A 15,311-nucleotide genomic window follows, 5' to 3' on the forward strand; every position below is an offset into this window, starting at 1 on the left:
AAGGATTGCTGGAAAGGCTCATGTTTGCAGTCGGTAGAGACTTCTTGGCTTTTGCTCGGGCTGTGGACTTTAAAGGTGGATAAAAGGTCCAAACATAAGAACAAGGACACATTATACTTAATTTATACACAAACAACTACCTTGAAAGTTAAGGGGATAAGCTAGTTATCTTAATGTTGACTGTTGTTTTGGGAAATGTTAAATATGTTTGGTTCATGAGCTTTTTATTGGTTTCAGTATCATACGGACCAATATGTATAAAAAAGGGACAAAACTGAAGACATTGTAACAAGATAGGTTTACATCCATTAAGATTCAGATACAAAGTTTAGTGTTAAAAGTAAAGAAATTAATTTTCAAGAGTAACTAATTCAATAATACAATCATTATTAAACGAATCCATGAACATATATATCAGTATCATAAACATTGAGCTTGATTTAACCAAACGTGAACTAACTGCCTAATTAATTTGATAACACTCTTTGATTAAAAGTTCAGCATGACTTTTTGTTTGTGAGTGTTTGTTGAACATAACTTTTGTAATGACAAGAAGAGTGTGTGTCCTCCTCCTGCTCCCCCAGGCCTCCTCCCAAAAACAGCATTGGGAAGTTAGCGCCCCCTCCCTCTGCAGTGCAGCTCCTAGCCTGTAATTCCCCTCAGCTCTGACATCTGTAAGCATTTCTCTCAGACCACAGGAGGAAAATAGAAAGTTGGAAGCTACAGGCTGTGATTTGGGTGCGTATAAATAAAGTTGTGAGCGAAGGAGAGGCTGCGAATATGATGGGAGTGCAGAGGGTGGGAGGTCTGGAGCGGCAGGACACCCAAATCATCAAAGACAAGGGACGAGGAGCAGGAAGACAAGTGGATTCTCTGAGGGTTTTCTGTATAGGACATTTAGATTTAGTCTCTATAATGTTGGTGGTTATTTTGTACATAATGTGCTAGTAAACTTGATTAAGACTTTTATCACATCTTCCTTGATTTGCAACCTTCCTATGCTGTCTTTAATCTTCACATACATGAGATGTAGCTAATGATAGCTGTGTCAGTCAAATTGACTTTTGCTTGCAGTTGAAATTATTTCTAAAAAGCCTTAAAAACACAACATTTTTGGGTTCCTGTTTTAAACCTATACTTATATTTTCTGAATCTACTTGTGTCACTCCTTAGTTTAACTTAACACAAGTAGTTCTGTCTAATGCATCCTTACATCAAACTCAATATGTTGTCTTATTATTTTAAGCGTACTACTCTGGGATTTAGCATGCCATATATTTGGAAACATGAAATGTGGGCTAAAAAAGCACTTGCAATTTCACTATCTGTGATGACAGGCATTATAAGTTGGACCAAGGCTATGGCTATGAGGAGTTTCCTGTGGCACTACCCAGGTTGCAAAAGGCTAATATTTAATGAAAGTCTTTTCCAAAATATTCCACCATTTCATCTGCAATAATCCTCCGACTGTGCACAGATTTAGTTGTAATAATCCTGTCCAGCTGCAGGTCTGCACACGGCTCTGTAGTGGTCTGCCTGGGCGGCTCTGCCCTACAACCAAGGGCACACTTAGACCTAAAAAGATATGTTCTGTAGTTGGTACAGCAGCAGGCTCACAGCTGGGATTAAAGGAACCGTGTTGCCTCAGACCCGCCCCAGAATCAAAGCTACGAAGCCCCAAATTATCTCTTGGAATGGGTGTAGGTGCAAGCTGCAGCAGAGAAGCAAGAGCCACAGAGAACAGCTCAACATCCCTGATTTCATTTGCTGGAAAAATCTGGAAAATGCTGATAAACCTCATGAAAAAGAGAAATAGAATATAGTTTTAAATACAATACTGAGTTAACAGTATCTGTTTTATTTACTGAAGATATCAGCAATAACATGGTGTAAGGTTAAAATACTTAACACAACAAAATACAAATATATGAATAATGTCCAAAAACATGGATTTTGTAACAGTAATGAAATGCAAAAAAAAGCTGAAAAATAAGGATAATAATGACTATCATTGGGAGGTGAATGTTGACTGTCCTTTGTCAAGTGCCTTTTCTACCTCAAGACACTTAGCCACAGTCTCCACAGTCTTCTGCTCTCTCTCCTCTTTCCCGGACAAGATATCATTTAAGCAGTCATCAAATTTCCTTTCAACATAAATACAATAAATAACACCGAAAATGACCCTTATTGCTCAATCACTCAGACGTTCTGAACTCTGTTTGTTCCCATTGCAGGTTGTTCCGTCTTTGATCAACTTTTCTCATTTCTACTGACCGTGTCTGGGAGATTGGCTCGTGTAAGCTAAAATAACTTTAATACTGTTAGGGATGCACCAATACAGCACTCACAATACATATTCGAATAAGTATCAAATCAATGTGTTGCTGACTTAAACTAGTATTGGTCATTTTAAGTCACTGGTTCAAAAGTGTTATGTTTTGTCCATTGTGTTATGTGAATCTCATACTGGTGGAAGGGCCAGGATTTGTAATACCAGCATTTGTACTTGTGCATCTCAAAGAGAAAATCCTTGTTAAAAATACTTAAGTGTGGGATTGATCTTAGCCAGCTCAAGTTTCCTTTAAGACTTCCTTTATAACTTAGCTCAGATAGTCAACAAATATGTGGAGCTATTATGTCAGCCATCATCTGCTGAAACTAATCAAAATACCCTCTTCCGGTGAGTGTGAATGTGTTGACTTTAAGACTGATCCGTGTTTGTATTTTGTATTCTTTATTTCCCTCCCTTTGCCTCCATCTACCAGCTGAACAGTTTCATGAAGTGTTGGAAGCCGTCCTCTCCGAAGAAGTCGAAGGAGCCCTGGGAGGTGCTCAGGTGGATCAGCAGGAGCACGAGCAGCACCACGGCCAGCAGAGGGATCAGCATGTTCCAGCCGGCCGCCAGGATGTTGTACCACTTGGCCTTGTCCGAGCACTCCTGGGCCATCTGCAGGTTGCCCTGAGTCTTCTGGTCCCTGGCCTGCACACACAAAAACACACATTATTACATGCAACCACTGGAGTGAGAATAAGAATTAAAGGTCCCCTATTATACGGTTTTTCATCAATATATTATAGTTCTCAGTTATATACAAACATGTCTCTGAAGTGTTTGGCTCCAAACACCAAACAGATCATTGCAGCATTACCCATAATCCCCTCTGTTTCAGCCCTGTTTCCAAAGTGCTGATTCTCTGTCTGTCTGTTACTTCAGACGAAAATAAGGAGCCCCTCCCCACGCCCCTCTGAGAGATATTTGGTTAAAAAGAACACAATGGTGCTCTAGGAGGAGATTCAGGAGATAAGGGGGGGGGTGTTACCTTGGTAGGTGGTTACACAAGCCAACAAATCGTTGTGACATCATAAAGTGGCCAAAATCAGCTCATTTTCAGACAGGTTTTTATATAAATGGAGAAAAAGTGAGCAAATCTTTTTTTCAGAATCTCTTTACACAGACGAGACACATGTTTATGTATAAAATACATGAAAAAGTGGATTTTGCATAACAGGTGACCTTTAAGTTTATTGCCAAGAAGTTTTCACATATTGCAATTTTGTTTCTGGGCATACATGAGCAAAGTAATATCAATTACAATATTAAATAAAAGCCAATATAGAAATATTATTAAAGACAACATTGTAAAAACTCCCAAAAATGTGTGAGAAAAAGAAAAGAAAATTCAATACAAATATGATAAATAACGGTGAAAGAATATGGACAGTCTATCTGAATTTAGTAGAAGAACTGTATCACAAAAACAAAAACAAATGACTATGTTTCATAATAGTTTAAAGACCCTTGAAGGCCTTAACTACGTATTTGACTCTCAAATTATTTTAAAACACAATTTATGGACATACATAACAACAGTTTTACGTTGGCGTCGACACCCGTCTATTCTGTAAATAGTCAAAGGAGGTCAAACAGGCATGTTATAATGTTCAGTTGTGTCTTTGCTTACAACCATTTCATTGCAGCTTGTCCCATTATTCCTAGTTTTCCTGCACTGAGCGCAGATCAAGGTTGAGGGAGGGTGGAGTGATATTAAATCCTTGAGCTGCTCCTACGGTAAAGTGCCTCCTTATATTTTAGAACGGATCAGGCGGAGTCCCTCCCTAGCACTCTCTAATTTCCCATGAGTACTTGCCCATTAGGAAGATGCCAATTACACCATTTTTAACTCCCCAGCCGAGCAGCCAGGCACCGTCTTTAATTTGAGTGCTGAGCCAATGCTAGGCCTTTGATTCAGAGCTGCGCCCTACGCACACAGATGAAAGATTAAAATACAGACTTAAATAAAGGGTATACACGCCCTTTGGTGGTCAGTTTTTCAGTAAACGTTTTAAAAAGGTAGTCACAGTTTGTTAAAACTCTGAATCTTCTTTTCGGTGAGCAAAGCGTTAGTTTTCATTTACTTTATTTTGTCTCCAAAGCTCCATTCCTGCGGTGAGGGCACACAAACTGTATACAGTGTGCGCCATTGGACCAGGGACAAAAGCAAGTCTCTACAATTTGAACATGTTGCTTTTTACATTTTACAAAAAAGATTTTCTTTTTTAATGAGAGCTGGCTGTGTTTAATTTCCCAATGTAGCATTTGCCTACACTGTACATTCTTTTATAGATTTTCTTGCCAACTCGACACAGTTTTTGTCTATTTCAGAAAAAGAAGGCTTAGTTCTCGTAGATCCTATAAGCAGATAAGGTTGCACCAAATTGTCAATATATTGCAGAATGTTAACTTATTTTTCTAAATCTGTTTTTTGGTCAATTTTAGCATTTTTAGCTGTTCCAGTTTATATAGCATTTTTATTTACCAGGTTTCCCAAAGTTTATCAGTCAATAAGAATCAATGAATGGGAAAGGCTCATAAGTATATTTCAAAAGATCTTTTAAAAGGTTATTATAACAGTGTCAGATACACGGCAGTGAACATTGGCTTGTGTTGTTGGACTCTGCAGTAAAAGTTCGGTCATTGTTTTGAAATCTTATTTTCAACATTAAACGTGCAGCCTTATCAGATCTTTTCCTTTTGACACCTGATTTATTTACTGAGATGTTGCATGATTCATGGAACAAACTGAAACATGCCTGTAAAGTGTTGCACAAAAGTGTCTCACCTTGATGGAGTAGATGAGAGCCATGAATCCCAGGCAGCAGAAGTTAACGTACAAGGTGTTGCACAGCGACCAGACTAGATAGTCCTTGGGAGGACACTTGCCAGCGTTGCCCATGTTCACCACGGTGGAAGCAGCTGGCTTTCGGGCAGATTTACTGTTGGTCAGCGGGGTGCAGTCCGAGGGGAAGTTGTACGAATGGTTGTCCATGGTTGCCGTTTAGATCGAAGATCCCCTGCTGTGTGCGGATAGGTAAAACTGGCAAGCTGTTCAGGAGTTGGTGCACGGTACCTCTTTGGAAAAGTAGTGCCCCCCCTGTATGAGAGGCTTATAAAGGCCCATGAAGAGGGAGGTGACCGTGAGAGAACACAAGGGCAGGGTCCTTTAATACACAGCAGGTCTGTCATTATGTGGTCTGAGAGAGACTGAAATAGAGGGACAGAAAGCTGCATGAAGGAGAGGACAGAGAAAGAGACTGCGAATAGAAGGGAGCAGTGCGCAGTCTCTTCCAGTAAAGTGGCCATCACCTCGGCTGTCTTTTAAGGTCTGGTGGGTCAGGTGGTTGAGTAAAGTGTAGGTAGGGAGGCCTTCAGGGACCAGTCTGCAATGTGGTCTCTAATGGAACTGAGTGGGCGCAAAAAGGTCATATTTGATAACACATTTCTAAAATATTTGACAATTCCACAAGGTTTTGCGGTTATAAGACCTAAAATAAGGAAATCGTCCAGCTTAAAAATACTTTTTATTTAAGATGAAGCTCAAACAACAAGTTGATTAACAGAAAATACACTTAGTTTTGGTCTTTTTCAAGCTTAAATGCCAACCATTCTCTGTTTCCAGCTTCTCAATGGGATGGTTTGCTGCTTCTTATTGTAACATACTCTGTGATAGTTCACAAAATGCTGTGGTTTTTAGACTGCTGGTCAGCAAGTTGAAGGCTAGGTGTCACATTAGCATCTAAAATGATGTTAATAGACATTCTTTTCTTTTATAGTTATTTTTGTTTAGCTCAAGGCTGAAGGTTTAGTGTAGGACAACAAGGGTTGAAATACATTTTTATTACATACATTTTTTTGCATTTATTTTGTCAGAAGGCAGGATTAGCTCATAGGCCTATTTCATTTTTAAGCAAATAAGTTCATTCAGTTACTCACGTTGGAGTTTCCCGAACAACGGCTGGGTATCCCCACGGCAGAACAGAGGTGTTCAGTGGCTTGTTAAAAGGAACACCAGTAATTACTCAGATTTTTTTTACAGATTTTCCCAGTGAAACCAGTGGGGTGAGCCATGCAAATATAACTTGCTTTCTGCCTATATGCAACATATGAATTGATTGACACAGAAACATAATTGTTGACATAAACATCCTGCATGTGAGGGACACAAGATTTTACAGTTGAGTATGTGCATGTTTTGTGTTAAAAAAAACACGACATTTAAAAACACAATGTACAGATTATTGAATAATCATCTAAAATTAAACTGAGCACTGGTTTGGTTTGGTTGCCCGTAGTGGGACATGTTTAATGTTGAAGTGTGAAACAACACTGCCCCCTGCTGGCAGCTTACTGTATCAGCATCCATACTGACGGTAATAGCCATTTGTTCTTCATCATTTTGAACTAATTAACACACGTAACATGGGGACATAGAACAGACAATGACAGCCGCAGATTATAGAAACTACAAGTTATCGAAACATGCACGACGAGTGCTAAGTGACACATTTTAACTTTTAACTTGTGTTTTCACCATTAGCGTAACTTATGTATATGACGGAGCCAATTTGATTTGTAACACTAGTGAAACCTTGAATAAAATCTAACACAGCATCTTCGTATTTAACACATTGTGTTCAAAATGTATAAGTGAGTTTGAAACGCGAAAAGAAACAAAACAGCTTAGCAGAGGATGGTTTCGATCCATCGACCTCTGGGTTATGGGCCCAGCACGCTTCCGCTGCGCCACTCTGCTACATAGCATTTTAGTGAATCTTTATATTTATATAGTTTCTATATTTGGATTTAAACAACGATGTGACACGATTCCAGCGAACTATCGTTCTTGTAGAAAATGTATTTTATAGTTACTCGTCCAAGATATGTTTAGCTTAAGCAAAGCAAGAAATAATAATAAATGAGTGTCTTCAGTATCGGTTACATACGATAGGAACTCCGTGTCTCCGTCTCTCAGACTTTGTGAAACCTCACTAAAGAAGATATTCTTGTACACATTTAATAACCCATACACAAACTATTCCTACAGCTACAAAAACGTTTTACATTAGGAAATGATCACTTATAAACTGTAGAACCAAGCACTTACTGGCCGATGGATGAATTGTGGCCGATATCAACGTCTTATTATACATCCATCAGAGCCCTAGAGAGAGGGCTCTGACATCCATGATATCAACCCACTGGTGACGCGCCATATCGTGAAAGCACCTGATTGGTTCCTGGTTCTCCGCTCCAAATTTCAAACAGGAAGCAACATAGTGGCGTGCTGTTTGGCAAAGTACATTATAAAAAAAAAAACAGCAATCCACAAAAATTAGCCAAAGATTGGAATTACAAGAAAACAATTAAATAATTGGTCAATCAGGAGTTACATAGAGATAGAGGTCATAAAGTGATACCGTAAATAATACTTAAAATACAAAAAAATCTTCACTTTGTGGTTGAGCTAGAAGTAAATCCATATCTAGAGGATCTGCGTTGTGTTTGTGTGTGTGTGTGTGTGTGTGTGTGTGTGTGTGTGTGTGTGTGTGTGTGTGTGTGTGTGTGTGTGTGTGTGTGTCTGCATTCTGACCCTTGTCATGTTTTCCGTGTTGTACATGAGATCTGTAGATAAGCTGATAAAATGAGTCTAGTCGATATCAGCAACAAAGATGCAAATGGTTACCCAACCAGCGATGGCAAATGTACAAACCATAGACTGACAAACCCAGTCAAAAATGTGCACATGCCTTGAGTCACTGAAAACTAAAACGGAAGGAACATGTTATCATTCATCACCCTATGAAGTTGATTTGATAAACTTGTTATCAAACCAACTTGATGGAGCCAATCTGATTTGTAACACTAGTGAAAACTTGACACTTGATAAACTTGTTATCAAACCAACTTGATGGAGCCAATCTGATTTGTAACACTAGTGAAAACTTGACACTTGATAAACTTGTTATCAAACCAACTTGATGGAGCCAATCTGATTTGTAACACTAGTGAACACTTGACACTTGATAAACTTGTTATCAAACCAACTTGGATCCTGTTTGATGAGCTTTCAAGGTTTCAACCACTTGGTGATGTGTTTATAGAGTGAGGTCGTTTTTCCTTTGGATCCTTTTGCTAAAAAATTGCTGTACCTGCGTAGATGGAACTTGATTTAATATCAAGCATAGTAAATATAAACATATTGGCATATTTGAACATTGCCTAATGAATCTTAATATGAAATTAAGTTGCTTTATGGTTTGGTTAAATTTTTCACAAGTTGACATTTTTCAGTTTCAGAAATCGTGTGTATCTGAGATTGACGTTACAATGTAATGACAAAATATAGTATGAATAAAACACAATAGAACAATAAAACGACAATAATACCTTTAATTTTCTTCTTGAGCTTGATGGTGCCAGTGCTGTTACCAACACTGTTTTTGGCGATGCGGGTATTACATTACATTGCATTTTTTTTATTTTTTTTTTTATTTTATAAAAAATGTATATGTGTGGTTCAAGTGTAGAGTCACCTTTTCTATAGCTGCTCTGGAGACATTGGTCTCTGTAGCTGTCACTGCCACCTGCCTGAGTCACAGAAATCCTTTTAGTTTCCTTGCATCATAAGGAACACTAATCATTCAAACCAACCGAGTCATTATTTTTTACAATGTTACAGAATTATACATTATACAAAACCCCTTGTGCTGCACAATAAAAAAAACATTGAAAAGGGGACTGCAGTGACTGACTTTTGCCCCTCCATGTGTAGTGGAGTCCTATTCTCCAGGTTGCCACCGTAATTTATGTACCATCACACTGATAAGGTTTTCTCAGTGTGACAATCGCCTCACAAAAACATGCTGATAATACTTTAATCCGTAATGTCCTAATAAAAGTGGTACTATAATTACATATTAAAGCACATGTGGACACCCTTACCAAGCTCCACTTCCTGCGTCACGTTGCCATAGGGCTTAAAAACCCTGGGAGTCTTGGTGGTTCAGCTGTTTGGGNAAAGAAGAATCATCAAAATGTGCCTCAGCAGACATATCTGAGACTCAACTCATGCTCACATAGGTAAGAGAAGACCCCGAGTGGAACCCTGTTCACATCTGTTATGAGGGCCTAAATCGACAATAAAAAACACAAAGTTGAAATTAATTGTGACAAAATAAGACTGTTGATTGGCAGGATTCAGCGTCCTAAAATCATAAGATTCCTTACTACCGATTTTAAATATATACATGAATGAGATGAGCACCTTACCTTTATCCTGAATTTGATCCACATTTCTAATCAAATAGTTGAAACAATTACTTCTTATTAGCGTTCAGTAAAAGAGCAGCATTTAACTCTTAAAGTTCTAAAAAAAATTGCCAGGTAATAAGTTACAACATGATAAGACAAATATTTCCAAAGTTGTTGGGAGCAACATGTAGATTGAGTTAAGGTGCCAACAAGCAACTAACATAGCACCAAGCAATCACGATACAGGACAATATTATGTTTTGAAATAATAGCTTGTTCAGGATTTGATTCAAGATATAAACAGCCAAACAATAAATACATATTCACAAATGTAAAAACTACAAACATAAAAAAGTCAGATAGTCAAAAATAATGTCACACTGAAACACCAGCAGCTAACCAGTAACTCTGTTTGGCGACAGACCATTAACGGCTATTTTTCAGATAGATTGTTTCCTTTTTACCGTCTTTCTTCAAGTGTTTGGCCTTAACAGTTCAGGTTTATTTTTAAAATACCAGCAAACTAACACAATCCAATGACATGAACAAATATTCAAAGGTCTGGCTCATATAGAGCTGGTCCTTTTCCTTTGGGAGTGAATGGACTGTACTGGATCTTCACTGTCTTCAACTGTTCTGCACTGAACTGGGAATTTACATTAAAAAGAGATTATGTGATTACTTCAACGTGCTCAATCCTTTCTCTTTTGTATTGGTTGATCTAGAAATAAAAACATGTTATGTTAGGGAGACACAGTGGCTGCATTAATGTACGAGTACATTATGCAAATAATGTACAGAATTCGAAGAACATTGACCACTGTTGTCCGGCATAAAGGTCAAAGTGTCCGATAGCAAGTGGGTCTGTTGGTGTGGGTGTGAGTTGGACACATCTGGAGTATGGGAGGATGCGCAAATGAACACGACGCATCTCCAGAACCAGATGCATTTGATTAGCTTTTTCTGGATCTGTGCTCTGGCACTTCGCTTCTGATTTTAGGATCTGACAAAAGATAGGATGAAAACTATTAATACACATGTCAGAGAAGTCCTTAATTGGCTAATTTAAAAAAATTGAAAGTAAAAAAATTGAAGTGATTTAGTTGATTACATTTTCGCATTATAGTGGTGGTATAAAGAAAATAAATGGGCACATTGTGAGATGACTGATAGAGACTAAGAGTGACTCTGAATCCTGCAGTAATAGATGATCTTTTGTAAGTTGCAGTTTTATAATTACAATTAAAAGTCAACTTGAAAATGCTAAATATCAAGATTGAAAAGGATTAAAAAAGACTGACAAATCCCTCACAAAAATGAAAAAGGCACTCTAGCATTTTGACATACTGAGGGTATTCTTTGAGTCAGTCAATGGACTCCAAGCTTAATAAACTGGTGTCTTGAGTCCACAGTGTCCCGGTCCAGTCCTCAAAGTCCTTCTCTGCAAAGTAAATCAGATACAAATCACTTCAAAAGACACATATTACACTTAAAAAAAGGTAGCGCACCACAGATATAAACCAAAGTCATTGTTCACTCATGCCTAATTTACAGGTAAAAATGGCTGTGTTTCCAAAATGTCAGTACCAATTTTTGGAAAAATTAATGCTAATTATCATTACCATCATGGCAATCTGATAGCATGCTTCAAGTGAGTTCCTCCTTTCTCTCTCAATAATAACTTTCCTTGTCTCAAGGGTCTTCCTCCTCTCTGAAGGCGCTCTTTTTCCTGCGCATGAAGAAGCGCTCGCAGGGAGGCAGTGCTCATCCACTTCCCACACGGAGGCTCAACTGCCTGCTGCAAGAATAAAAACGCACTCTTAGCTAGAATTATAAAACTCACCAGAGATCTGAATGTGTAAAATGCAGTTTTTACCTGCAGGAGAATGCTGTTGTGTTTGAATATAAGTCTTGCCACTGCTGGTATCTCCAGCGTTCAGTCTGTCCATAGCTCGTCTCCATGAGTCCATCGGGGCGACAGCATCAGTAGTTTGTGTCTCGTCCATCTGAGCTAAAGATGCTAAATAACAACTCCAGAATATAATCTACAGTTACATATCCATGTTCTTATGTATCTGTTTTTAAAGGACAGGAAGCAAGGATTTTGAACGTAATGCCATTGGAAAATCACATGTAATATGTTTTGCTTTCATACAAATCCATCATTCTTTGGCTCATTATAAAATGTCAAGCTGCTTCTGTAGATATGTCAGTTTTACTCTTCGTTGAACTAAAGGTTCCTACAAACAACTATCTTTTCAGAACGAATCCAAAATTGCATCGGAATCCTTACAAGCAATACAAAGTTAAAATTCCTTCATGTATCAGGTCTAACAGGGTAAAGTATGCTGGCATGAAAACACTAACTTGGCTGATCCAATCTTCAACGTGGCACTTAAGTCTCCTCCACTGGAGGACGAATACTGTTGGTTCAGACTTTCCCGGGCTTCGATCACAGTATACTGCTCATACACTTCTATACTGGTAATCAAACACTTCCTTCTTCCTCCTCGGCATCAACCTGTAATGTAATATGATTTATTTATTATTATTTTAGTTGCCTTGTTGATGATGTAGAATTAGATATGTTTCAACCTATGATTTACAAACTATTTGTAAATTAAGAATGTACGAGCTGCAGTAGGTTTTGATGGTGTGTTGTAATGTACCGTCGCACTAGGATATTTGAATAACCTATATACTATTGTTATTGTTGTATAAGTCAGTGATGTATGTAAATTATATATTAATTAACTTAGTATTATTATTATAAAAATAACCTCCCTACCTGATTGCCGGCATCATGATGTTTGTCCCGATCTCAGAGCTGTGTGTCTGAACTCAGAATGGATCACCATGTCTTATTTTCATTTGCTAGCTCAGCAACACTTTCTTGCAACTCTGCCATTTCCAAGCAGCAGCTCCCTTTGTACCGGTGTGTCAATAGTTGCCGCCCTCAGCAGAGTCTTATACATCTCCACCCTCATAGCCTATGGGAGGACGAAGATAATCATCTGATGTTCATTTGTCGTTCCAATTTCATATAACATAACACATCTCACGAAAAATCACTTCATTCACCACCCTGTGAACCTTATGACCTAAAAATAAATCTGTGTCACACACTTGTTTCTTCACATTGTCTGAACGCACTTTGCGTAGTATGATCCTACAGAGAGGTAAAAGAAAATGCAATTGACTTGACAACTAAGTCAGCTGTAGCATTCAGAATGCTGAATAGCATGTTCTATGGACAGTATCACAAGCACTCCTCCATCAGCGTCGTACCAATGCTGTTAATACATCGATGGCTGACCCAGCAAAAAGGTGATTCGCAGCTAGATATTTTGTGCAATGTACACTTTTAAATCCGGTTCGTTCTGGGTAAAAATGGTGGGATTTAAAAGTAACGGATTGCGGTACGCTCCGAATGTCCAGACTGTTTCCCATCTTGTCAGCACCAGAACTTGATCTCAGCTGCACTTCATTGGTGAATGCGTGCAGTTCCTTCGTTTGATCATCTCCTCTGGTATACGGAACTGCAGCTGGCTTCCGGCTTGCATTATGTTTTGAAATTCTAGCGCACTGACGAGCAGGATATCTACATAATTGTTTACGCCCACCTTCAGGGCATACAAAGTTATGAATGGTTCACCATGACCCTGACTTTACGTCTACAGGCAGGGGTTCCAACCCTTTTTCCCCCAAGAGCCCCCCCAAATGACTCCCGCTGTTGGAAGTTGCGCCCCGCCACCCCCTTTCACCGCCCTCCTCCACACACCCTACCACACACACACAATCACAAGGGGACACACACGGGGGGGGCCGCAACAGCGGTAATTAAAGTTTAAAAGTCTCAAAAATGCTACAACTGCTGTCACAAACTGGATGAATGTGAAGTATTTTGTTAAAGGAGGATGAAAGCGTAATTAAGGAGCACTATTGGAGTGACTTTGATGGTTATTGGACTCAGGATTCATTCATTTGGATTCCCGCTGTATGAAGAAATTAAAGGACGGCGCAAGTGCAAAAAATTCACAATGGGATTAAACTGTTTAAAACACATGCTCAAAGTAAGCCGGATTTTGCCGATGTGTTTATGTGGATTCAAAAGTCGTAAATAATCTACAAAATGGAGGAGACCGATCTAATCGGAGCAACTGTGACAAATAATCTGAAACCGGCATGGACAATGACTATGTTTTAAAAATGCGCTTATCCAGAAAAGCCTGGTTTGGACACTTTATGGCAGAAGAAACATTTCTATTAAAGAAAGAATTATACATTTCTGTCTTTTTATGCCAATAGCCACTAACTTGAATTTTTTATTCAAATTAATTAATCAATTATTTTTTATATTTTATTGTAATGTAGAGACAAGGCTTTTAGTGACAATCATGTATTGCTTTACAATTATGTAAAAAAAAAGAAAAAAAAAAGTCTAAATATTATATTTGGCCTCAAATCATCTGAGGCCTGGCGCCCCCCCTGGGATCTTTGGCGCCCCCCAGGTTGGGAACCACTGGTCTAAGTAACGCGGACGCAAAGCACCAACCACCTCAGCTCAGTTTTATTGGTTAAAAGACCCCAAGGCAAAAATGCCCAGAAATAAATCTACCTTTTTATGCATCGCCATGTTTTTAATGAAACAACACCTTTAAAATCCCTGCAGACTACTTGTAAAATGTAAAAAAAATCCATTCAGTCTTAAATCAATCCAGGAAAAGGCACTGAGCCTTAAGCAAGAAGATTTTGTATTGCTATCCTCACTTCTTTTTATTTATTTCTGTTAGATTTTGTCACACCCGTATTCCCAGCTCAATTCACCAAACTCTCTTAACTGCACAAACTTGAATTGCTCTCTTCAATCTGATTAACACCACCTGTTCATGAGGATGTTTGTATTCATGAGATTTGAACATTAGCATACTCAATGCCTCCAAAATGCCATAAAGGGTGAATGGAGAGGAACAAGTCACCTCTTCACTAAAAAAGTTTCCCAAGAGTAAAAAGAAAAACATCTGACCTTTAGCAGTTGAAACATAGCACTTGTAGTGAATAGATTGAAATTAAGTTTAATACGATATTATGAAAAAACAATGTTTTTGTTTTTTGGTTATATAATTTTATTAAGATTGATTGAAATAACAATTTTACCTATTCAAATTGTACCTATGAATCCCTAACATTAAAGTGTTAACAATGTATTTTCCTCCTTGTGGATAGACTGTATATCCATGAAACATAAGAAAGGGTTGGACCACTCGTCAATTTAGTTTTTACCCAAAAGAAAATGTCAAGTCAACAAAATGTTAGAATTTGAAAATGTTGGGAAAATACTGAATGTACTCTTACAATATCAGAGTAGCACATGATAACAAAGGCCCTACGTAGCTGTGTACGTAACAGGATGTATGATTACCAAGAAGAGCGTCAGGACACACTGTTTTAGGCATGATAGCTATGTGACAACAATAAACATGATGATTCAGCCTCTAGGGAGATAGGCATATGACTGTCATGTTTATTGCTTACGTGGGCCTTAGCTAATCTGAACTAAGCATAGAATACTGCTTTGAACCGGTATACATGTATCTTGTGACTGAATAACACCCTCTCTTATAAAGCATCTGAAGGACACTGTTCTGGGTACTAGTTGTCCCATATGCTCTGTATGATGAATACTTCAATTCTTGCAAGGATAATAAATACATGTATCCTG

General features: G+C 38.3%; 1 protein-coding gene and 1 non-coding gene across 2 annotated transcripts; both read right to left on the reverse strand.

Moving 5' to 3' along the window:
* Positions 1-1,818: 1,818 nt before the first annotated feature.
* Positions 1,819-5,435, reverse strand: ifitm5 (interferon induced transmembrane protein 5). The gene is made up of 2 exons (XM_010773583.1): positions 5,121-5,435; positions 1,819-2,980 (listed from the first exon to the last, which is right to left on the reverse strand). The coding sequence occupies exons 1-2, from the start codon at positions 5,325-5,327 to the stop codon at positions 2,759-2,761; spliced, it is 429 nt and encodes a 142-aa protein (XP_010771885.1). The 5' UTR covers positions 5,328-5,435; the 3' UTR covers positions 1,819-2,758.
* A 1,584-nt stretch (positions 5,436-7,019) lies between these two features.
* trnam-cau (transfer RNA methionine (anticodon CAU)) lies at positions 7,020-7,091 on the reverse strand. The gene has a single exon. It is a non-coding gene; the product is annotated as a tRNA-Met (tRNA).
* Positions 7,092-15,311: the final 8,220 nt, after the last annotated feature.

This window comes from Notothenia coriiceps, unplaced genomic scaffold, assembly GCF_000735185.1.
Source record: "Notothenia coriiceps isolate Sejong01 unplaced genomic scaffold, NC01 NC01_scaffold00012621, whole genome shotgun sequence".
NCBI lineage: Eukaryota > Metazoa > Chordata > Actinopteri > Perciformes > Nototheniidae > Notothenia > Notothenia coriiceps.